Raw genomic sequence first — 19,205 nt, 5'->3', positions numbered from 1 at the left:
CGGAATTTGTAAATATATAAGCAAATTTACATACTATATTCTTTCTTTTTTCACAGAAAGCATACTAGCATATTGTACACACTTTTTTTTGTTCTGTTCATTTCGTTTTGGAGGTCATTCCATATTAGAACATAAAGACCTTTTTCCTTTCTTTGTTTTAGAACTGCATGGTATTCCATTATGTACATGTACCATAATTTATTATATATTGCAAATCCCCTATGCTGGAAAGTTTAAGTCATTTTAAATCTTTTGCTATTGCAAACAGTGCATGATAATTAAGAACTTAGGCCATTTGGCATATGTATGAATTTATCTGTAGGATAAATTCCTAGAAATGGAAATGGTGGAACAAAGGACATGTGAACACAATTTTGATGGATAGTTCCAAATTGTCCTCCATCAAAGTGATTCCGGTTTATACTCCCAGCAACAAAGTATGAGAGTGCTGTTTCTATGCTTGCATTAACCAGTGTGTTACCCAACCTATTTTTTGTTTTTAATCTTTACCAATCCGACTGGTGATTGAGCATCTTTTCATATATTAAAGAGTTGTTTGTATATCCTTTTCTGTGAATTATTGTTGCTGTTCTTTATCTAGGTATTTTTCTTAATGATATGTAGGGACTCTATTAAAAGGGAAATGTAGCCCTATTTTGTGATGTGAATTACAAATACATTTCCCAGCTTCTTGTTTGTGTTTAACTTTGTTTATGGTGGTTTTTGTCATGCGAGTTTACATTTTTATTTTTGTATAGTAGTTGAAAGCAATTTCTCATTTTATGGCTTCTGGGCTTTATGTAATAGTTCAGAAAGAGTTTCATCCAAGTTTATAGAATAATTTTCTTACAGTTTCTTCTAGTCTTTTTAATTTTTTTTCATTTAAATATTTACATCAAGTAGTTATCCTAGTATGAAATATGAGATATGGATCCAACCTTTTTTTTTTTTTTTGAGATATCTCCCTGGCTAGCCTAATAATTTAGTGAATAATCCATCTTTTTCCTCTCTTACGTGAGATGACATCTTGATCATACATCAAATTCTTGTACTTGGATTGATTTCTACACCATCTATTATCTTCTATTGAGTTGTCTGTTATGTATCGGTATCACACTGTTTTAATATATATATATATATATATATATTATATATATACACACACACATATATACATACATACATATATATATATAAACTTCTGTATTATACTATCAGGTAGGATGAGTATTCTACTATTGATCTTCTCTTTCAAAAATTTCCTGGCTCTTCTTGCTTGTTTGATATGAACTTAGTATCAGCTTGAATATGTATCAAAAAAAAAATCCTGTGAGTACTTTTGTGGGATTGAGTTAAGGTTATAAACTAACTTAGCAAGAATTTACAATCTTATGATATGACTTGACTTTCCATTTGTTCATATCTTTTTTTGGTGACCCTCAGGAATATTCTAAACTTTATATCACATAACTCTTACATATTTATTGCTAGATATGTTTAGGGGTTTTTTTGCTATTGTAAATAAGATATTTTTATCTTGCTACTGTATTTGTGTATATGAAAGTTATTGGTTCCCGTTTAGAAATTTCATACCCATCCATTTTACTGAATCTCTTTGCTTGTAAAAGTTTTTCAGTGAATTTTCCTGTGTCCTCCCCAAGTGTACAATCATAATGTGCAAATAATAATATTACCTCTTGTTTCAAAGTTGTGTATGTCTAATTTATTTTGTTTCCTTAGTTTCTTTGGTTTTCAGAATCTCCCGAACACTATTAAACAAAAGTAGTGATAATGGTTTCCTTATTACATTCCTAACCTTAATGAGAATGTGTCTCATTAATGAGAATAATGTTTTCTCATTTAATCACGATGTTGGCTCCTGGGTTGACCCAGATATATTTAATCATTTTAAGGAAATAGCCATCTTATCCTATTTTATTAAAAGTATAGTTGACCCTTGAACAATGTGGGTTTGAACTGCACAGGTTCCCTTGTACGCATATATATATTTTTTTGTTTACCCAAGCAGTTCAAACTCATGTTGTTCAAGGGTTAACTGGTAATTGGGAATCCAAGCATGTGATTTAAGTTATATGCCAATTTTCCACTGCATGGGTGGTGGGTGCCCCTAATCTCTAAACAAGGTCAACTCTACTTTTATCACTAATGGATGTTGAATTTTATCAAACATCGTTTCAGCACTTTTAAAGATGACTGTGTGATTTTTTTTCTCCTCAGTTTGACTAATATGAATTATGTAATAGATTTACTGATATTGAACCATCTTTGCATTGGTGAAATAAATACCACTTGGTCATGATGTTTTATTATTTTACTATTTTTTTTCTGCTCTATTTCCTAATATGTAAGATTTTGCATCAAATACATAGTTAAGGTTGGCCTTTAGCTCATTTATATCACATTTATATGACTTCTGTATGTGCTGATTTTAATGAGTTGGGGTAAATGTATTTTCCTGATTTAGTTATCATGGACAGCTACATTTATGTTCCTTAGTAAACGGTGAGATTTCCTTGGCTTGGAACAGAATTCAAGTGTAGAGAATGGAATTAAGTGAAGGCTGACCATCTCTGGAAAGAATATCTGGGCCCATATCATAGATGAGCTTTGTGTTTTTCTCAGACGTTTTTAGGAAGTATCATAAGAATGTGAAGATTTTATCTACCCTATTGATTAGGCCCATTAGCTCCTTTTATTCCCATGCCCCTGCCAAACCCACCAAACACACACACACAGACACTGTTTTTTACACATTTAACTTGTAGCTGTATACTTCCATGCAATGGAGAGAGAAAACAGTATTCAAATTGAAAGTGAGAAATTTAAAAGTCATTCAAATTGTAGTACCTTGAATTTATGATCACTCAAATAAGAGCCAGCAGAAGTTTAATTTGTCTTATTTATACAAATTTCTAGGAAAATTAATAATGTACATAAACTTCTCAGAGTGTTTAAATTATTTAGGGATGTAAACTGATTTCAAGTACGTGCAAGTGCCTATTTTATACAAACAATTTTAATGCTAATTATTATCCTTATGTAAATGAAAGAAGACACTTGAGAACCTCTCTATTTTTTGAATAAACATTTTATTTCAGTATAGCATACATACAATAAAGTACACAAATATGGCATACACAAATGATGAATTTTTACAAAGGGCACACTTATGTAATCACCTCTGAGATCAAGAGATAGAACATGGCCAGCACGCGGAAGCCTCCCTGGTGCTTCTTCCCAAACATAGGTGCCACCAAACAAAAGTACTTACCATCTGACTTTTATCATCTTAGATTATTTTCATAGTTTTTTGACTTTACAAAAATTGTATCATTCAGTATTGTAGGCAGAATTCTAAGAGGGCCCCACGCTTCCCGTCCCTGATGTACTTACCCAGTATTATCTTGTCCTCTTGAGTATGGTGGGAATGTGAATATGATGGTTTCACTGCTGTGATTAGGTTATGGGATTTTGCAAGCGTAATTGAGTTCCAAACCAATTGACTTTGAGTTAATCAAAAGGGAGATTATCCTGGGTAGGCCTAACCTAATCAGGTTAACTGTTACCAAGGTCTGGGCCCTTCCTGAGGTCAGAAATTTGAAGCGTGAGAAAGACACAATCCTGCTGACTCCATAGAAGTAAACTGTCTTATTGTGAAGGCCTGGAAACAGGCCTCTAGGAGCTAAGATCGACCTCCATCTGACAGCCAGCAAGAAGATGGTCCCCACGTACTACACCACTAGGAACTGAATTCTGCCAACAACCAGAATGAGCTGGAAGAGAACCCTAAGCTGCAGATGAGAAGCCAGCCCAGCAGACACCTTGATTGCAGCATTGGAAGACGATGAGCAGAAGGACCCAGCTGAGTTGTGTGTGCACTTGTGACCTACACAACTTTGAGATAATAAATGGGTGCCATTGTGAGCTGCTAAATTGGTGTTCATGGCTTCCACAACAATAGAGAACTAATACAAGTATGTACTCTTTTGTGCATGACTTGTTTCATTAAACATGGTACGTATGTTGAGGGAGTGATTTATCTATATAGTTAAATGCAGCAGTGGTTCATTCTTTTCCATCGCTACATTTTTTTATTTCCTTGTATGAATATACCACAGTTTATTTGTGGATTCTGTTGCTGGGTACTTAGGTTGTTTTCAGTTGTTTTTATTGTGAGTAAGGCAGCTTTGAGCACTCCTACATGTCCTTTCTGTTGAGTATTGTCAAAGATAAAACAAAGCCAGATAACTAGTTAAAGTAGTAAGGACAAATTTTAATTACAGTATACTATTGTGACAGGGAAGAGAGTCCAGCATGAACTGAACTCCACTTTGATTTTTACAGAAGTGGCTTGGTGTTTTATAGGGAGAATGAGGGAGTAGGGAGAGAGGGAGAATAGAGGGCTCCACAGACAAAGAAGTGAAACGTTACCAAGGGCTGATCAGTGTAAATGATGATCAGGCCAGCTATGTCTGTTAGCTGGCAATTATTGAGGTTAGGATTCTATCCTCCCACCAAGACCGGGAGAGAGTGGCCCTATCCTTCCTGATGGTTGCATTTTAAAGGACTGGCTTTCAGATTCTTGAGAAAGACACTCCTGAAGGGTGGGAGATACATATACTCACACATCTCAAAGGGACAGAGGAAGGATTCTCAACTCTAAGCCCTTTTTATGATCGTGAACTCTAAGAAAGGGTGGTGGTCAGGGGCCTGTTTGAATGTGTTAGCTAGAGCGTTAGCTAAATTTTTTTGTCACCCTTGAGTTCTCTCAAGTAGGTACTTTAAGGAGGGCAAGGCGCATCCTAGGGAAGTGGCCTTGAGCTGTTAGAAACTGTGCTAGTGTTTAAGTCTTTTAATGTAGGAAGAAGTGAGTGGGCTAAATAATTTATGGTGAGAGTCTGTAGTTTTTATAGGACAAGGTTAAGGCCTAGTCAAAAAAAACAGCTCAGAGGAGCTTGGCTCAAGTTTGTTCAAAGGGAAAAACTTTATCAGTTATATACCTGGGAATGGAATTGATAGGTTATGGGGTAGACATGTATGGTTTGCTTTAGAAGATACTGTCAGTTTTCCAAAGTGGTTGTGCCAATGTGTATGTCCTCCAGGAAATAAGTAAGAGCACCCCACTGACCCACATCCTTGCTAACACTTGACAGTCTCAGTTTTGTTTTTTTTCTATGTCGCCATTTTTATGGAGGTGTAGTGGTTTTAATTTGCATTTACCTGATAATGATGTTGCGCTCCTTTTCACATGCTTATTTAGATATTGTCTTGTATGAAATGTTTTACTCATGCTTTTCTTGTGTAGATAGCCCTTTCCTTATTGATTTGTAATCCAGTTACATTTTGGATATAAATCCTCTGTCAGATATATGTATTGTAAATATCTTCTCTCACTGTTTGGCTTGCTTTTTCACTCTCTGAAAGTATCTTTCGATGAAAAGAAGTACTTACTTTAATGAAGCCAAATTTATCGATATTTTCTTTTATTATTTACTTCGTATCCTGTTTATAAAATCTTTCCTGAGATCATAAATATGTTGTTCTATGTTACCTTCTAGAACAACACTGTCCAATATGGTAGCCACTATTTCACAATTCAGATATGGCTAGCGTGAGTGAAGAACTGAATTTTTAATTTTATTTAATGTTAATTTAAATTTTAAAACCGAAGTAGTGTAAAATGTTTTTCTATTAAACGTATTAAATACAACTTTTTGCTTTTGATAGAATTACATTGTTCTTTAAGCTAGCTTACTATGTTTTTCTACATTTAATGAGATAATCATTTTTTTTACTTTAATCAATAATGTGCTGAATTACATGGATTACGTTTGATTTTGAAAATGTTAAACCATTACTGAGTTCCTTGGGTAAACCCAACTTGGTCATAATGCATTATATTTTTATCACTGTATTGGTTTTGCTAACTGTTTTTAGTAGTTTTACACCTATGTTCGTGAGAGATATTGTTCTAAAATTTTTCCTTCTTGCAATATCTTTGTCAGGTTTTGTTATCAAACTTATGCTAGCCTTGTAACACAGGTTGGGAAGGATTCCATCTTGATCAATTCTCCGAAAGAGTTTTAAAAATAAATTGGTGTTTCTTTTTTAAACATTTAGACACAAATGCTGTCATCTAGCCTAAAATTTTCTTTGTAAAATGGTTTCTAATTATGGTTTCAGTTTCTTTAATAGACATATAACTATTCAGATTTTCTATTCTTATGTCAGTTTGGGTAAATCGTGTTTTTCAATAAATTACTCCATTTTATCTAAAATTTCAAATCGTCATAAAATAGTTTATATAATACCTTCCTTTAATACCCTAGGACTTTTTCATTTCCAATAATGGTAATTTGTGTTTTCTATCTCTTTTTTCTTAGTCATTCTTCTAAGGAGATTATCAATTTTATTTGTCTTTTTAAAGAACCAAATTTTTGCTTTGTTAATTTTCTGTTTTATTTCTGCTTCATCTTTATTGTCTTTCATAATCTCTTCTCATCTTGATTATCTTTCTCCTTTTAGTTTCTTTAGGTTCAATTGGTGGTAGATCTTACAGCATTAATTCTCAACTTTTCTTCGCATAATGTGTATATTTAAAGCTCTAAATTTCCTTCTAACCACTGCATTAACTGCATCCTAGGCATTTTGTTTTGCCATATTTTTATCATCAGTTTAAATTACTTTCAGTTCTTTGATCCATAGATTGTTAGAAAAGTATGCTTAATTTTCCATTTTGAGATTTTCTAGTTTTATTTTTAAATTATTTATTACTAGCTTAATCTCACTGTTGTCAGAAAATATACCATGTATCTTCTTTGAATTTTGTTAATACTTGCTTTATGCTTGCTTTTTTAATATGACTTGGCATAGCACCAATTTAATAAATGTTCCGTGTGCTCTAGAACAGAATGTATATTCTCTAGATATTGGGGGGTGTTGCTCTGTATATACTTCTCACTTAGGTCAAATTTATTAGTAGTGTTTGCTCAACTCTTCTATATCCTTACAGTTTGTCATCTGTACTTCTGACCAGCCAGCTATAAACAGAGGTCCCCACAAACTCCTCCTTGTGTTCAGTATTTTGCTAGAATGGTACAGAACTCAGAAAGACACTTACTTATACTTACCAGTGTGCTAGAAAGGATATAATAAAGGAAACAGATGAAGAGCCTGATGAAGAGATACATACGGCGAAATCGAGAATGGTCCCAAGGGCAGGAGCTTCTGGCCCCGTGGAGTTGGTGTGCGCCACCCTCCCAGCACATGGATGTGTTCACCAAGCCAGAAGCTCTCTGCAGTCTCTTCTTTAGGAGTTTTTATGGAGGCTTTGTCACATAGACATGATCGATTATTAACTTGTTTTCCAGCCCCCTCCTCTCTCTGGAGCTTGGGGCATAGGATTAAAAGATCCACTCTTCTGATCATGGCTTGGTCTTTCTAGTGACCAGCCCTCATTCAGGAACCCATAAAGAGTCTCCTCATTAGAACAAAAGTCACTCCTATCACCCAGGAAATTCCACGGGACTTACGAGTTCTATGTCAGACATTCTTTTCAAGAAATTACAAGATTTTAGGAGCACTGTCAGGAACTGGGGTCAAAGACCAAATATTAGTGGGAACCGGAGACAGAGGACCAATATATGTATTTCTTGTTATTTCCTGCTATCTTATATTAAATAGTCAATTATCTTTAAAAGACATTAAAAACCACAAAGAAAAATTATTTTATATTTACCATTACTGAAGCTCTTCATTCCACTTGGTATAGGAGGTCAGACAATTAAGTTTGAGAACTTGTTGCAATGATGTTGCTAATCTTTTTCGATATCAGAGGGATTATTATGAATTTGTACCAACTGGACAGTTAACCAAGTTTTCTATTTGGAAGTGCTGAAAAGGCTGCATGAAAAAGTTAGACAATCTGAACTTTTCACCAACAATTCATGGTTCTTGCATCATGACAATGCACCAGCTTACACGTCACTACCTGTGAAGGAGTTTTTAGCCAGTAAACAAATAACTGTATTGAAACACCCTCCCTACCACCTGATCTGGCCCCCAATGACTTCTTTCTTTACCCGAAGATAGAGCAAATATTGAAAGGAAGACATTTTGATGACATTCAGGACATCAAGGGTAATATGACAACAGCTCTGATGGCCATTCCAGAAACAGAGTTCCAAATTGCTTTGAAGGGTGGACTAGGTGCTGGCATCGGTGCAGTTTCCCAAGGGGGTACTTCGAAGGTGACCATAGTGATATTCAGCAGTGAGGTATGTAGCACTTTTTCTAGGATGAATTCGCAAACTTAATTGTCCAACCTCATATTCCTTCTGCTACAGAATTTCTTTTAGCATTTTTTTTGTTTGCATGTCTGCTTACAACAACAAATCATCCTGGCTTTTTTATTTTCTAAAAAAAGCCTTCACTTTTACTTCATTTTGAATGGGTTGTTTCACTAAATTATAAATTGATAGGCTTTTCTTTCAGCATTTTAATGATGTTCCATGTCTTGGCTTATTTAGGTTCTGATGAGATATCCATGGACATTCTTTGTTTTACTGTATGCAATGTATCATTTTTCTTTGCTTTTAAGAAAACATATATATCTCTGTGATTTTATTGGTATTCACCCTGCTTATGGCTTATTGAGCTTCTTGGAACTGTGGATTAATAATTTTTATTAAGTTTGCATGTGAGCAATGTTATGTCATAACTACTTTTCTCCGTTCCTGTCTCCTCCCATCTCCTCTGGCACTCCAATGACATGTGTTTTAGATCCCTTGATATTGTCCCACAGATCACTGTGATTCTGTTTATTTTTTCAGTCTTTTTTTCTCTGTGTTTCATTTGGATAATTTCTATTGCTATTATTTAATATTTTCCTCTACAGTTTTTAATCTACCATTAGTTAAGCTGATCCAGTGAAATTTTTATTTCAGATTTTGTATTTTTCATCTATATAAGGGCCATTTGGTTCTTTTTAAATACTTTTTACTTCTCATTCTGTTCATGTGTTCTTTTAAAATCTTGAGCACTTTTACAACAGCTACTTTTAAATCCTGTCTGCCATTTCTGTCATTTCTGAGTCTGCTTTTATTGATTTATTTTTCTCTTGATTACCAGACTCATTGTCCTGTGATGTTTCTTTTTGTTTTTTTATTTAGTAATTGTTTACTACTGTGTTTCCCCAAAAATAAGACCGGGTCTTGTATTAAGGTTTGCTCCAAAAGATGCATTAGGGCTTATGTTCAGAGGGTGTCATCCTGAAAAATCATGCTAGGGCTTATTTTCCGTTCAGGTCTTATTTTGGGGAAATCCTGGTAGCTGCTAGATTTTGTGGCTATTACATTATATAGAGTGTCTAGGTTTTGTTTATTCATTTAAAGAATATTAAGTAGGAAATAAATGTATGGAGAGGCAGTAAAGTACTTGCAGATCAATTTATTTCTTTAAAGGCTTATGTGTAGGCTTATTTAGATGAGTCTATAATAACTTTTATTCTAGAGCTCAATTATCTCTACTACTAAAGTGGGACTCTTTCTGTGGTCTCTCCTAATGCCCCCAGTGTCTGTTCTACCCTGGCTGGACAGAACTTGAACATTTCCCAGTCCTGCAAAAGCTTTAGAAATTATTTAGCCTATAACTCCCCAGCAGTTATTTGCCCAACTTCAAGCCATTTCTCTCTATGTACCTATAGTTTACTATTAAGCAATAGACTCAAGGGAATCTCTATGTTCATTTCTGAAGTTGTTTTTTTTTTCTTTTTCTGCAAGCTCCTGCCTCTCCAGCACTCTCCCTCACACATTCCAGCTGCCCCAGCCTGCCCAAACTTTGATCTCTGTCTTTTCAACGCAATGAATCAGCTATGCTCTATTAAGGTTCTTCTTACCTGTACTGTAGTCTGGAAGGAAGTGCCTCTAGACAGAGGAAGCTATTGTAATTGTGGGGCTGACCTCATTTGCTTCTGTTCTCACCTTTATCACAGCTCTGCACTGCCTGTTTTCCAGTGCCTGGAAACAGCTGCTTTATATATTTTGTCCTGACTTCTAGGGAGATCAATTCTAGAATCAGTCACTCTGTTTTAGCCAGAGTGAAATAATGCTGCCAAATTTTTTAAACTTTGCAAATGAACAGTAAACTCCTAGAATGGATAGTTCTATGATAGAAGAGGGTTAAGGGGAAGAGGTGCAGAGGCACATACATAATTTTATATGACTTTGCCAGAAGTCTAAGAAATATATTTGGAAACATTTTCTCCTTGATTTCAAAATGAAATTCAGTGGAAATAGTAAATTTGGTTTTGAGAGTTAGAAAAAGTTTCAACCTTAGGTTATTATACTTCTTCCACTAGAGAAAGGTTAATCAGGCAGTTTTATTAATATTGCAGTATTGTTAATTTGGGTCATTGATAATGGTGAAGCCGTGGCTGCTACTGATGCTGATAACATTTATTTAAGTACCTCCAATGGGCCAGGCACTGTGCTAGACTCTTTACATTGATTATCTTTAATCTTGCACAACAAATCTGCAAGTTAGAAATCATGATTCCCCAGAGACTCAGGGAGGTAAAAGTTCCTCAAGCTCACCCTCTCTAAAGCATTCAGTGGTAATTTTTGGCTGCAGCTGGGAAACAATCTCCGTTCAGCCCTGACAATGACTCCTCCATTATTATGCAGCTCCCTGATTCTATCTTCACCTGAGCTTTCCCATCTGGCAAATTAAAGCGGAAAGCAGATAACTCCCTTTCCAGAGACACCGTGTTATTATATAGATGTTTTGCATTATTTTGCTTTGAGTACCAGCATATGCAAATGTGCTCCTGGAGGTTAAAATTATTATTTTTTAAAAAACTTGGCTTCTCCCACTGGGGTAAATAGTTGAAAGTTATGAAGAGAAAAAAGGCAGACCAGAATTGTCAGTTGGCTTAGAATTGCGTCTCCACCTTCCTCCCCACCCAACACATACTTCTATTCAGGTATAAGCTGCTGTGACCGTGTAAAGAGTAGTGCGTTTCCTGTCACGGAGTCCTAGCTAGTTCTGATATTCAGTGTCTAGAGTGCATTAATCCAGATAGTAATCATTAACACGGCATCAGGTTGATGTGTAGGGGCAGATGTTTTGGCTGAGAAGAATAAAAGCCTCCTGTGGCACCTGGAAGACTTTATCACACATGGTCCACAGCCAGACCACAAAGAGGTGCTGGTGAACATGAGCACTTTGCTGCCTCGGACCTTCTACCTCTTGTCCGGAGGTTGGCATCTCCCGTCGACTTCAGCTCTCCCGCGGGCCCTGCATCCCTATCTTAAACCGCTTTTCCTGGCATTTGAATCATCACTTCGATGATGTGATAATATCTGCAAGTTGGGAAAATAAAAGTGGCATTTGTTTAGCCATAATTAATGAAATATTTATGTTGCATGAGACTATGTGATAAAACCTTAGGCTTAGAGTCCTTTTGCTTCTGATTACATTTGGGATTTTTTTTTTCTATGACCAGACATTCTGACGCCAGCTCTTTTACACTGAGCAGATGTCATGTAGTAAAAATGGGTGCCAGATGCTGTGAGCCGCAGAAGGGCGATTTGTTTAAGAGCTGGCTCTGACTTTTTTGCATTCAATTACTCTGCAGAACAAACCTTACACAAGCATTTAGGTAACTCAGCTAACTCCAGACAAGCATTTTAATAATAGATTTCATGTCTGAATGCATTCTAAGCAATACACCATATAAATGGTGTTTAAGGAATTAATTGATTTCTGCATAATACCTTTATTTTTAACGTGAAGAGAGAGCTGCAAAGCTCTTGGCAGGGACCCAGAGATGTAATTAACATGGAGGGCCAAATTTTCAGTTGCCCTTAGGTACTGCCGCCTCAGGCTCATGGCAGGTGCAGTGAGGGGAGGGCAGGGAGGGAGAGAATGGAGGTAGAGGTGAGGAGGGAGAGGCAGCTTTGGGTCACTAAGTAAGAAAAGAAGCTACGAGTTCAGTGAGTTCTTCTGTTCTCATTTCAGGTCCCAAGTGCGTCCCCATCAGGGCGCAGGTGACAGAGCCTGCCTCTTCCACCACCTCCTCCTCTGCAGATGAAGAATTTGATCCCCAGCTTTCTTTGCAGTCAAAGGTAACAACACTTGGCAAACCAAAAAGGGCCTTGGCTTGTGGGGCTGTTTACCATCCAGATTTCAGACCCAATGTGGGCTCCAGCTGCAGTGGTTTCATTAGGAGGATCACATTTCATTGCATGTGACAGCAACTGCTCTTTCTACCTGGACTACCCAAAGAATTATCTCTTTTTGGTTGTTATTGTTAATTTTTATAAGTTTGCCTTTCTCAGAGATGTGAAATTGAAAAGGGGGGAAAAACACACATATTTACTTGAAACCATTTGGTGACTGCAGCTCTTACAGTGGGTTTCATTTGTGGTCCAACAAGCAAACTATCGAAAAAATTACAACAAGCAGATGCGTATGTCCCTGGGGGAAGCACAGCTTCATTTAAGAAGCACTCGAGGCAGATTGCATGGAAAATGTTATGTTGATTCTAATCAGAAATATGAAATGAACCATGCGGTTGCATGTAGACGTAGGTACTTCAAGGATCCCTGCTGTGGAAGGAACTAGCAGGGGCTGGCTGGGGAGGTGGCAGGTCTCCTTCTTGCTTAATGAGCATTACTATTACTGATGAACACTCTAAACGACTCCCATGCCCATCGATTTGAAAACACAAAAATTGTTATATGTCTTTAAATGTATCTGTCACATACACAGAGACACGCGTCCCGTGGCCAAAGCTCACTATTGTTTTCTTTATCCACTGGGGCTAAAGCAGTTTCACTGGGGCTGGGGCACTGAATGGCTGGACCTGAAATGATTCCCGGGTGGACAGAGACACAGTTCACTGCTCTGGCAGTGTTTATTTTTTGGAGCAGTGAGGATCTGAAGAGAAAGGGAGAGAACCAAATTTATTTACTTAGAGTCAACTTTTCCAAATCTGGCACTCGGAGCTTTGGCGTCATCTCAAGTCACTCAGGGGTTCCAGCTCCCCACGGCCCTTCCTGGAGCAAGTCAGGAGGAGGCTGGGACATGGCATGAGTGTGTGAGTGTGTGTGTGTGTGTGTGAGAGAGAGAGAGAGAGAATGAAAGAATCAGAGAATATGGATGGACTCTTAATTTTCTAACTGGGTGTCTCTGATTAGTTTGTTACTCAACATAAATTAATTCTATGTTTTGTGTTGACTTTGGGGATTTCCTTACTGCCCCTCTTACCCCTTGAATGACCCTGAGTTATTTCTGTATTCAAATAAGGCAGAGGCCCCAGCGTCAGCCATCCTGACACTCTTGGAAAATAAGAGAATGGCGTAGCCCAAATACATCACAATAGCAAGACAATGGTATCTAGGGCAAACCTTGCAGATAGCCCCTTGTGCCCTGCTGGCTCAGAACAAAGCCAGGCATCACTTCAGCTTGCCTCCTTCACCTGGTTTCTGATATGGCTTGCTCTTGCAGGAATGGAAGGTGGCCGAATGGTTACTTCTTTACAATTTCCCAAAGGCTCACACAGAAGGGACGAAGGGAGTTTTTTCCCCTCTAGTTGCCTTCTCCCTTCTGTCCCCTACAGGTGTGTCCCCAGACATGTGGCACAGAGCCCATGTCGCTCAAACGAAGGTTTGCACAGAAAACTGGAGACAGGATTTGCACACTCCACCTCTTCTCATTGCTTTGCCCTCCTCCCCAGGGCTTCTACTCCCAAACCAATGGCTGGGTCTGAGAGACTGGAGCATCATTTTATTCTTTAGTCCTTAGTCTTTCTTTTCCTCTCTGTATCGTCATCACCATCACTGAGGATATAAGAACTGTGCCTGGCACATCGTAAGGCTATATGAGCGTTAATAAATCATCCTTCATTACTATGTCAACATCTTTTAATAAAAAGCCACAAAGGAGTTTCTTTCCTCCTCTAGGTTTTGCTGACTTTTGATAAAACAGTTGGGGTTTGGCAGCTTTGCTGCTGGGAAGTGCTAAGACGGCACAGTGCTGTTGAAGCACCCTCCCTTGGAATTGTAGTAAAAATGGTCTTAATTTAAAGGAAAACTTTGCCATTTCTCTAAAGCAGAGATCATGGATGTGCCTGGACAGTATTTGGCACAGGAAAGGTCGAATCACTAATTGTGTCACCTTGGGCAAGTTATTTAACCTCTCTGATATCCTTACCTGTAAGGTTTAATTTGAGGGCTAAATAAGATGATGCATGTAAAGTCATCAGTACAGTGTCTGGTACATAGCACTCCATAAACGCTGAGCGTTACTCCGTAGGCTAGTATATTGTAAACTCGAGAGATATTTGGTCAGTAAATTAGTTGACTCTCCATAGACTAAGTTAGACTATCTCTGGGTGACAACTACCAGTGATCTCTACCACACCCCACTCCGCAGCATTTCCAGAAAGGTCCTGGCTGCCTAACAGAGGGGTTCCCCCACCCAAATGGCCCAGAACCTCTGTTCAAAGTGGTTGGCAGTCAATCTGGAAGTCACCCCCTAGAGATAGAGATGATATTATATGGAATAAGTTTGAGTTCTGAGAGCCACAATTTCCTTCCAAGGATGAGATCTTTAGGATTCTAGATCGTAAGAATTCTAGAAAAAATCAAGTTTCATCATGGAGATAGATGTTTTCACCAATGACCTATAGACATTCTGAACCCGGAAGCTGGATGCTTTCCTAAGGAGAGTGATGGTCTCTCCAGGGAATGGATGACAGAATGACAATGATCCAGGAAGCCCTGGAAAGTCACATGCTTTTCAGGCACAATCTCTAACCTCTGTTATGGACTCAGATTCCTCTGGCAGTATCTGGGGTCAGCCCTGTGAGGTCTATTCCCCACTTGTAAATCTATGGTCCTTTTAATGGGCAAACATTCAGTTCAACCACAGTTAGTGAATACCCAGGCACCAGCCTCGCTGTAACAATTTTCTAATTCCATATCTGTTTCTGCCAGCATTAAAAAGGAATCTCTAGCATGCTTTAATCCTCACCCTAATGTAGAAAATTGGTGTGTATGCTCAGAGAAAGCAAATGCATAATAAGACTAGCCCAATTTGAACATTTATTTTGTATATCTAGGATGTACACATATGTATAATATATATATACTCCTACACACATAGACATATAATATATATATATATATATATATATATATATATATATATACTGTTACACCCCAACACACATATAATAGATGAAAATAATAGATTGTAGTAAAAAATTATAATTATGCTAATTTATGATATAATAATAATACTACTACTAATAATAAAAATGGTACTTACTGAACAGCTATCATATATATTTTTCAAGTATTCTGCAAAGGGCTTGATCCACCTCATCTCATTTAATCCTTATTACATCCCTACAAGGTAGACATTAAATCATACTCATGTCTCTGAAGAGGACACTGCAGTTCAGAAAGTGTGTGACATACTGAAGGTCACGCAGCTCAGCTGGGGATTGATGCCAGCTTTCTATGCTCCTTGGCCCAGTGCTTAACCATGATCATCTGCTGTTTCTCCAGTCAGAAGTATCTCCTGAACTTTCAAATATGTGGAGCTGGCCTCACCGCTACTTCTTCTTTCTCTGGTATCTAAAACCTGGAAGTGACACCATTACGATCTAGACATCTATTTTAAAAGCATCAATTTGGAAAGTTCTGTATTTTACAGGCCCAGGCACACAGAGAACCCAGTGACATTAATGATGTATTTGAACAAGCAAAGTGAAGTGGGGAAGAGAAGCACTCTTATGCCTCTCTCCAGCCAAGAGACCCTTTCATTTGATTTATATATGCTCCTCTATTCCCAGATTTAAGTTTAATTAGGCCATGCAGACCCAACCTAAGGACTGTTTAAAGCTGTTACCTTGTTTTCAGGTAGTTTGTGTGTATGTGTGTGTGTGTGTGTGTGTGTGTGTGTGTGTGTGTGTGTTCGTGTGTGTTTGTCCCAGGCTCATCATCATCCCTGGGCCTTCTGGGAACACCTATATAGAGTATAATTTTTATATTATTCCTTCCTTCAACTGAACCAAGTCAGTGCTCTATAAAGCTACTCCCTTCACACACACACACACACACACACACACACACACACACACACACTCCAGTTTCCCAGTCTGGTACTTTCTAGCCACATGTGGTGATTTAAGTTTACACTTAAACCCATTACAATGAAATAAAATTTTAAATTAAATTTCATAATCACACTAGCCTCGTTTCAAGTATCCAACAGCCACATGTATCTGGTGGCTTCCACCTTTTAGACAGCACAAATATAGAACATTTCAACCATTGCAGAAGGTTCTATTGGATGTCATTGTTCTAGAAGCTAAGCAGTGGTTGGAGAGGGCAGAAGCCCATGACAGTATTTGATAAATTTCAACCCCATTCTTCTCAAACATGATTTTTTTTCTTTGTTGGTTTTTATAGGAGAAGAAGACACTTAGAAGAAGAAGGAAGCTAGAAAAGGCAACAAAACAATTGGTTAAGCAAGAAGAGTTAAAAAGGCTTCATAAAGCTCAGGTCAGAAAATAAACTTGAGATGAGTGAGGGGGTATGGGATCCTGGGAATACGGACCTGAAAGCCCTTTGGAAGTCTGTGTATTGCACTGAGGGAAGCGGGCTGGAGAAAGACGATTCCTCTTCTCTGAGCCACCAGGTGTGTGGCCATTCTAAAGACGCTGGTTCAATCCTTGGTGGGACCCTGGGGCTTGGAGAGCCCAGCTATTGAGCTGGCCCACTTCCAGGCCATCTGCAGGCATGTTTCCAGCAAACTGAGCCTGAAATGACAGCCAACACATGGCTTTGGGAACCATCCCAGATCTTGACTTTGTCCTTGTAGCAGTGGCCTTAGCTGTGTCCTCTGTGAGGGCACAGCCTTCTTCCATCTTCCTGACAGTGTCTTTGCTAAAGTCACAACTATTAGGGGCTGCCTGTATTTCAAAATTTGTTGAAACCATAAGCATCCAGCATTCCGATCCCATTTCCTGGCATACTGCAAACATTTCTGCCCAAGTGGATCTGCCCACCTCTATCACACACAGGCAACATAAAGCAGAAAGTCGAGGCATTCTCCCTCTCCCTGAGGACCCCAAAGCTATCCTTGAAGAACAGTTAGGTTTTAGGACAAAAAGACTTAGGACAACCACTCATATGAATCCAGTATGCGCTTATATCCTTTTCTCCAGTTATCCCCTTTATCTGACCATGTAGACCTGTACGTTGTTTCTGGCAGGACGGAAGTCATTGAACCCAACCTCCCTTACCCTCCATAGTGTCTGACTTGAGAGCTACCAGTGGACAGGGAAAATTCCCATCAACCCCCTCTGTCCACTCTCAATTTCTGAAATAGGTCTCTTTGCCTTCTGAGAACAAGATAAGTCTTTTTGATATGGATTGGCAAACTCAGCAATGTCCTCTCCTTATATTTTCAGATAGTAGGTGGTGATAAGAGAAGAATTACAATGGCCTTTTGAGTCCTACTTTGAAGCCCTTGTTAGTCTCTGAGATTTTCATCTTTAGTTTCCAATGTATGACCACTCTATTAGCCAGCTTGGGCTGCCATAACAACATACCACAGAGTGGGTGGCTTAAACAACAGAAATTTGTTCTCTCACAGTTCTGGAGGCTGGAAGTCCAAGATCAAGTTGCCTTCAGGATTGGTTTCTGGTGAGGAATCTCTTCCTAGCTTATAGACAGCTGCCTTGTTGTGTCCTCAAGTGGCTGCTTTTCTGTGCACATGCAGAGGAAGAGAAAGACAGATCAATCTCCGGTGTCTCTTCCTCTTCTTATGAGGACTCCAGTTGTATCAGATTAGGGCCCTACCCTCATGACCTCACTTAATCTTTTTTACCTCCTTTAAGGCCCTGTCTCCAAACACAGTCACTTTGGCAGTTAGGGTTTCAACATAAGAATTTGGGGGGACTTTACTCAGTCCATAACAACCACATAGACATAATTGCAAAGTAATCAGTAATAAAGTTATTTAAATGTTTCCCTTCCTTTGGCAATTCTACACTATGCCAACAAGAGATGGATTTATAAAGATATAATTATTCCTAAAAGAAACACAGAGAGGAAGTGGGCATGAAATTACAAGTAGTTTTAGATAGAATTCCCATCTAGTTCAGATTTTATGTTTGGGGCTTAAGCACTCTTAGCCGGCACAAGAAGAGCCAGATGGCTGCTCGAGCCCCAAGCCTGCTCAGGTCTCTTCATAGGGTTGGAGGTGCTTTGGCAATTGTACCCCTGAATCCAGGGGAGACTTAAAAAATGTGGCATTAAGGAGGAAGCAAAGTGAGCAGAGCTGGAGTAGGATAGAGGAAGAAGAACACACACATTCTACCTGTCCCAACATCTGCCAGTTTCTTTAATATGCCTAGTCTGCCAGGTGCAAAGTCTGTTCTGCCAAGAGAGATGCCTTTTGGCAGCATGGCGTCTGAAAGCAGAGAAAATTGACAGGATGAACAAAATGTACATAGGAAAGGCTTTCCCTTCATTTTCCTTTCTAACATACACAAGAGAGGACTAGCTAGTAGAGAAAGTAAACGTGAAAATGCAAACCCAGTCATGGCCCAAACACTGATAGGTGCCAATGGTGAATCTAAGGAGAGCGTAAGGTTGTCCCTTAATGGGATAAATACCTTGTGCCTTAATAACCTGCTAGTAACAAAACCACCATACGCTTGCACAGTCAAAGGCCCCTGGGCATTTAGTCCCGGGGTGCAATGAAAGAATAGGTACAATCTGTAGCTGAGGACAGGAGCCGGACAAACGAAGAAAGAAACACCCAGCCCTAGGAGTTGGCCCCGGTCTCCTGCTCTGGACCAGCTTCTTGGAGGGCTCTACTGGCTCTTCTTGGGAAAATGGAATGTAAGCATGCTCTGTATTTGCCTCCGGAATAGGCAAACTGTCCTACTCTGAGTAGTGGCTGCAGCTGCGGTGGTTCTGCCATGACACAGTCAGAGGCTGAGGCTGTGAGGTCCAGGAACCAGGATCACCGCCCACCTAGCCAAGCAGCCTCTGCCTAAGAGCACGTCTGTGGGATGGGCCTCGTCACGGGGCACCGTTTTAACGTCTGCTTGGGGGCAGACTGCGATGATACACAGACTCCTTGCTTTCTGTTCGCATACT

The 19,205-nt window shown here is 38.7% G+C and overlaps 1 protein-coding gene across 1 annotated transcript in view; it reads left to right on the top strand.

The window, feature by feature from the left end:
- The window catches only part of MICAL2 (microtubule associated monooxygenase, calponin and LIM domain containing 2), a 207,279-nt gene that overhangs the window by 163,245 nt on the left and 24,829 nt on the right, over window positions 1–19,205 (top strand). Inside the window, exons 31-32 of the mRNA XM_081063541.1 lie at window positions 12,040–12,146; window positions 16,503–16,595. Of these exons, the coding sequence (XP_080919667.1) occupies window positions 12,040–12,146; window positions 16,503–16,595 (200 nt within the window). The remainder of the gene's footprint in view (window positions 1–12,039; window positions 12,147–16,502; window positions 16,596–19,205) is intronic.

Source organism: Rhinolophus hipposideros (assembly GCF_964194185.1).
Source record: "Rhinolophus hipposideros genome assembly, chromosome: 10".
Taxonomy (NCBI): domain Eukaryota; kingdom Metazoa; phylum Chordata; class Mammalia; order Chiroptera; family Rhinolophidae; genus Rhinolophus; species Rhinolophus hipposideros.
Note: the sequence above shows the minus strand (reverse complement) of the source record. Positions and strands in the feature narration are given on the sequence as shown.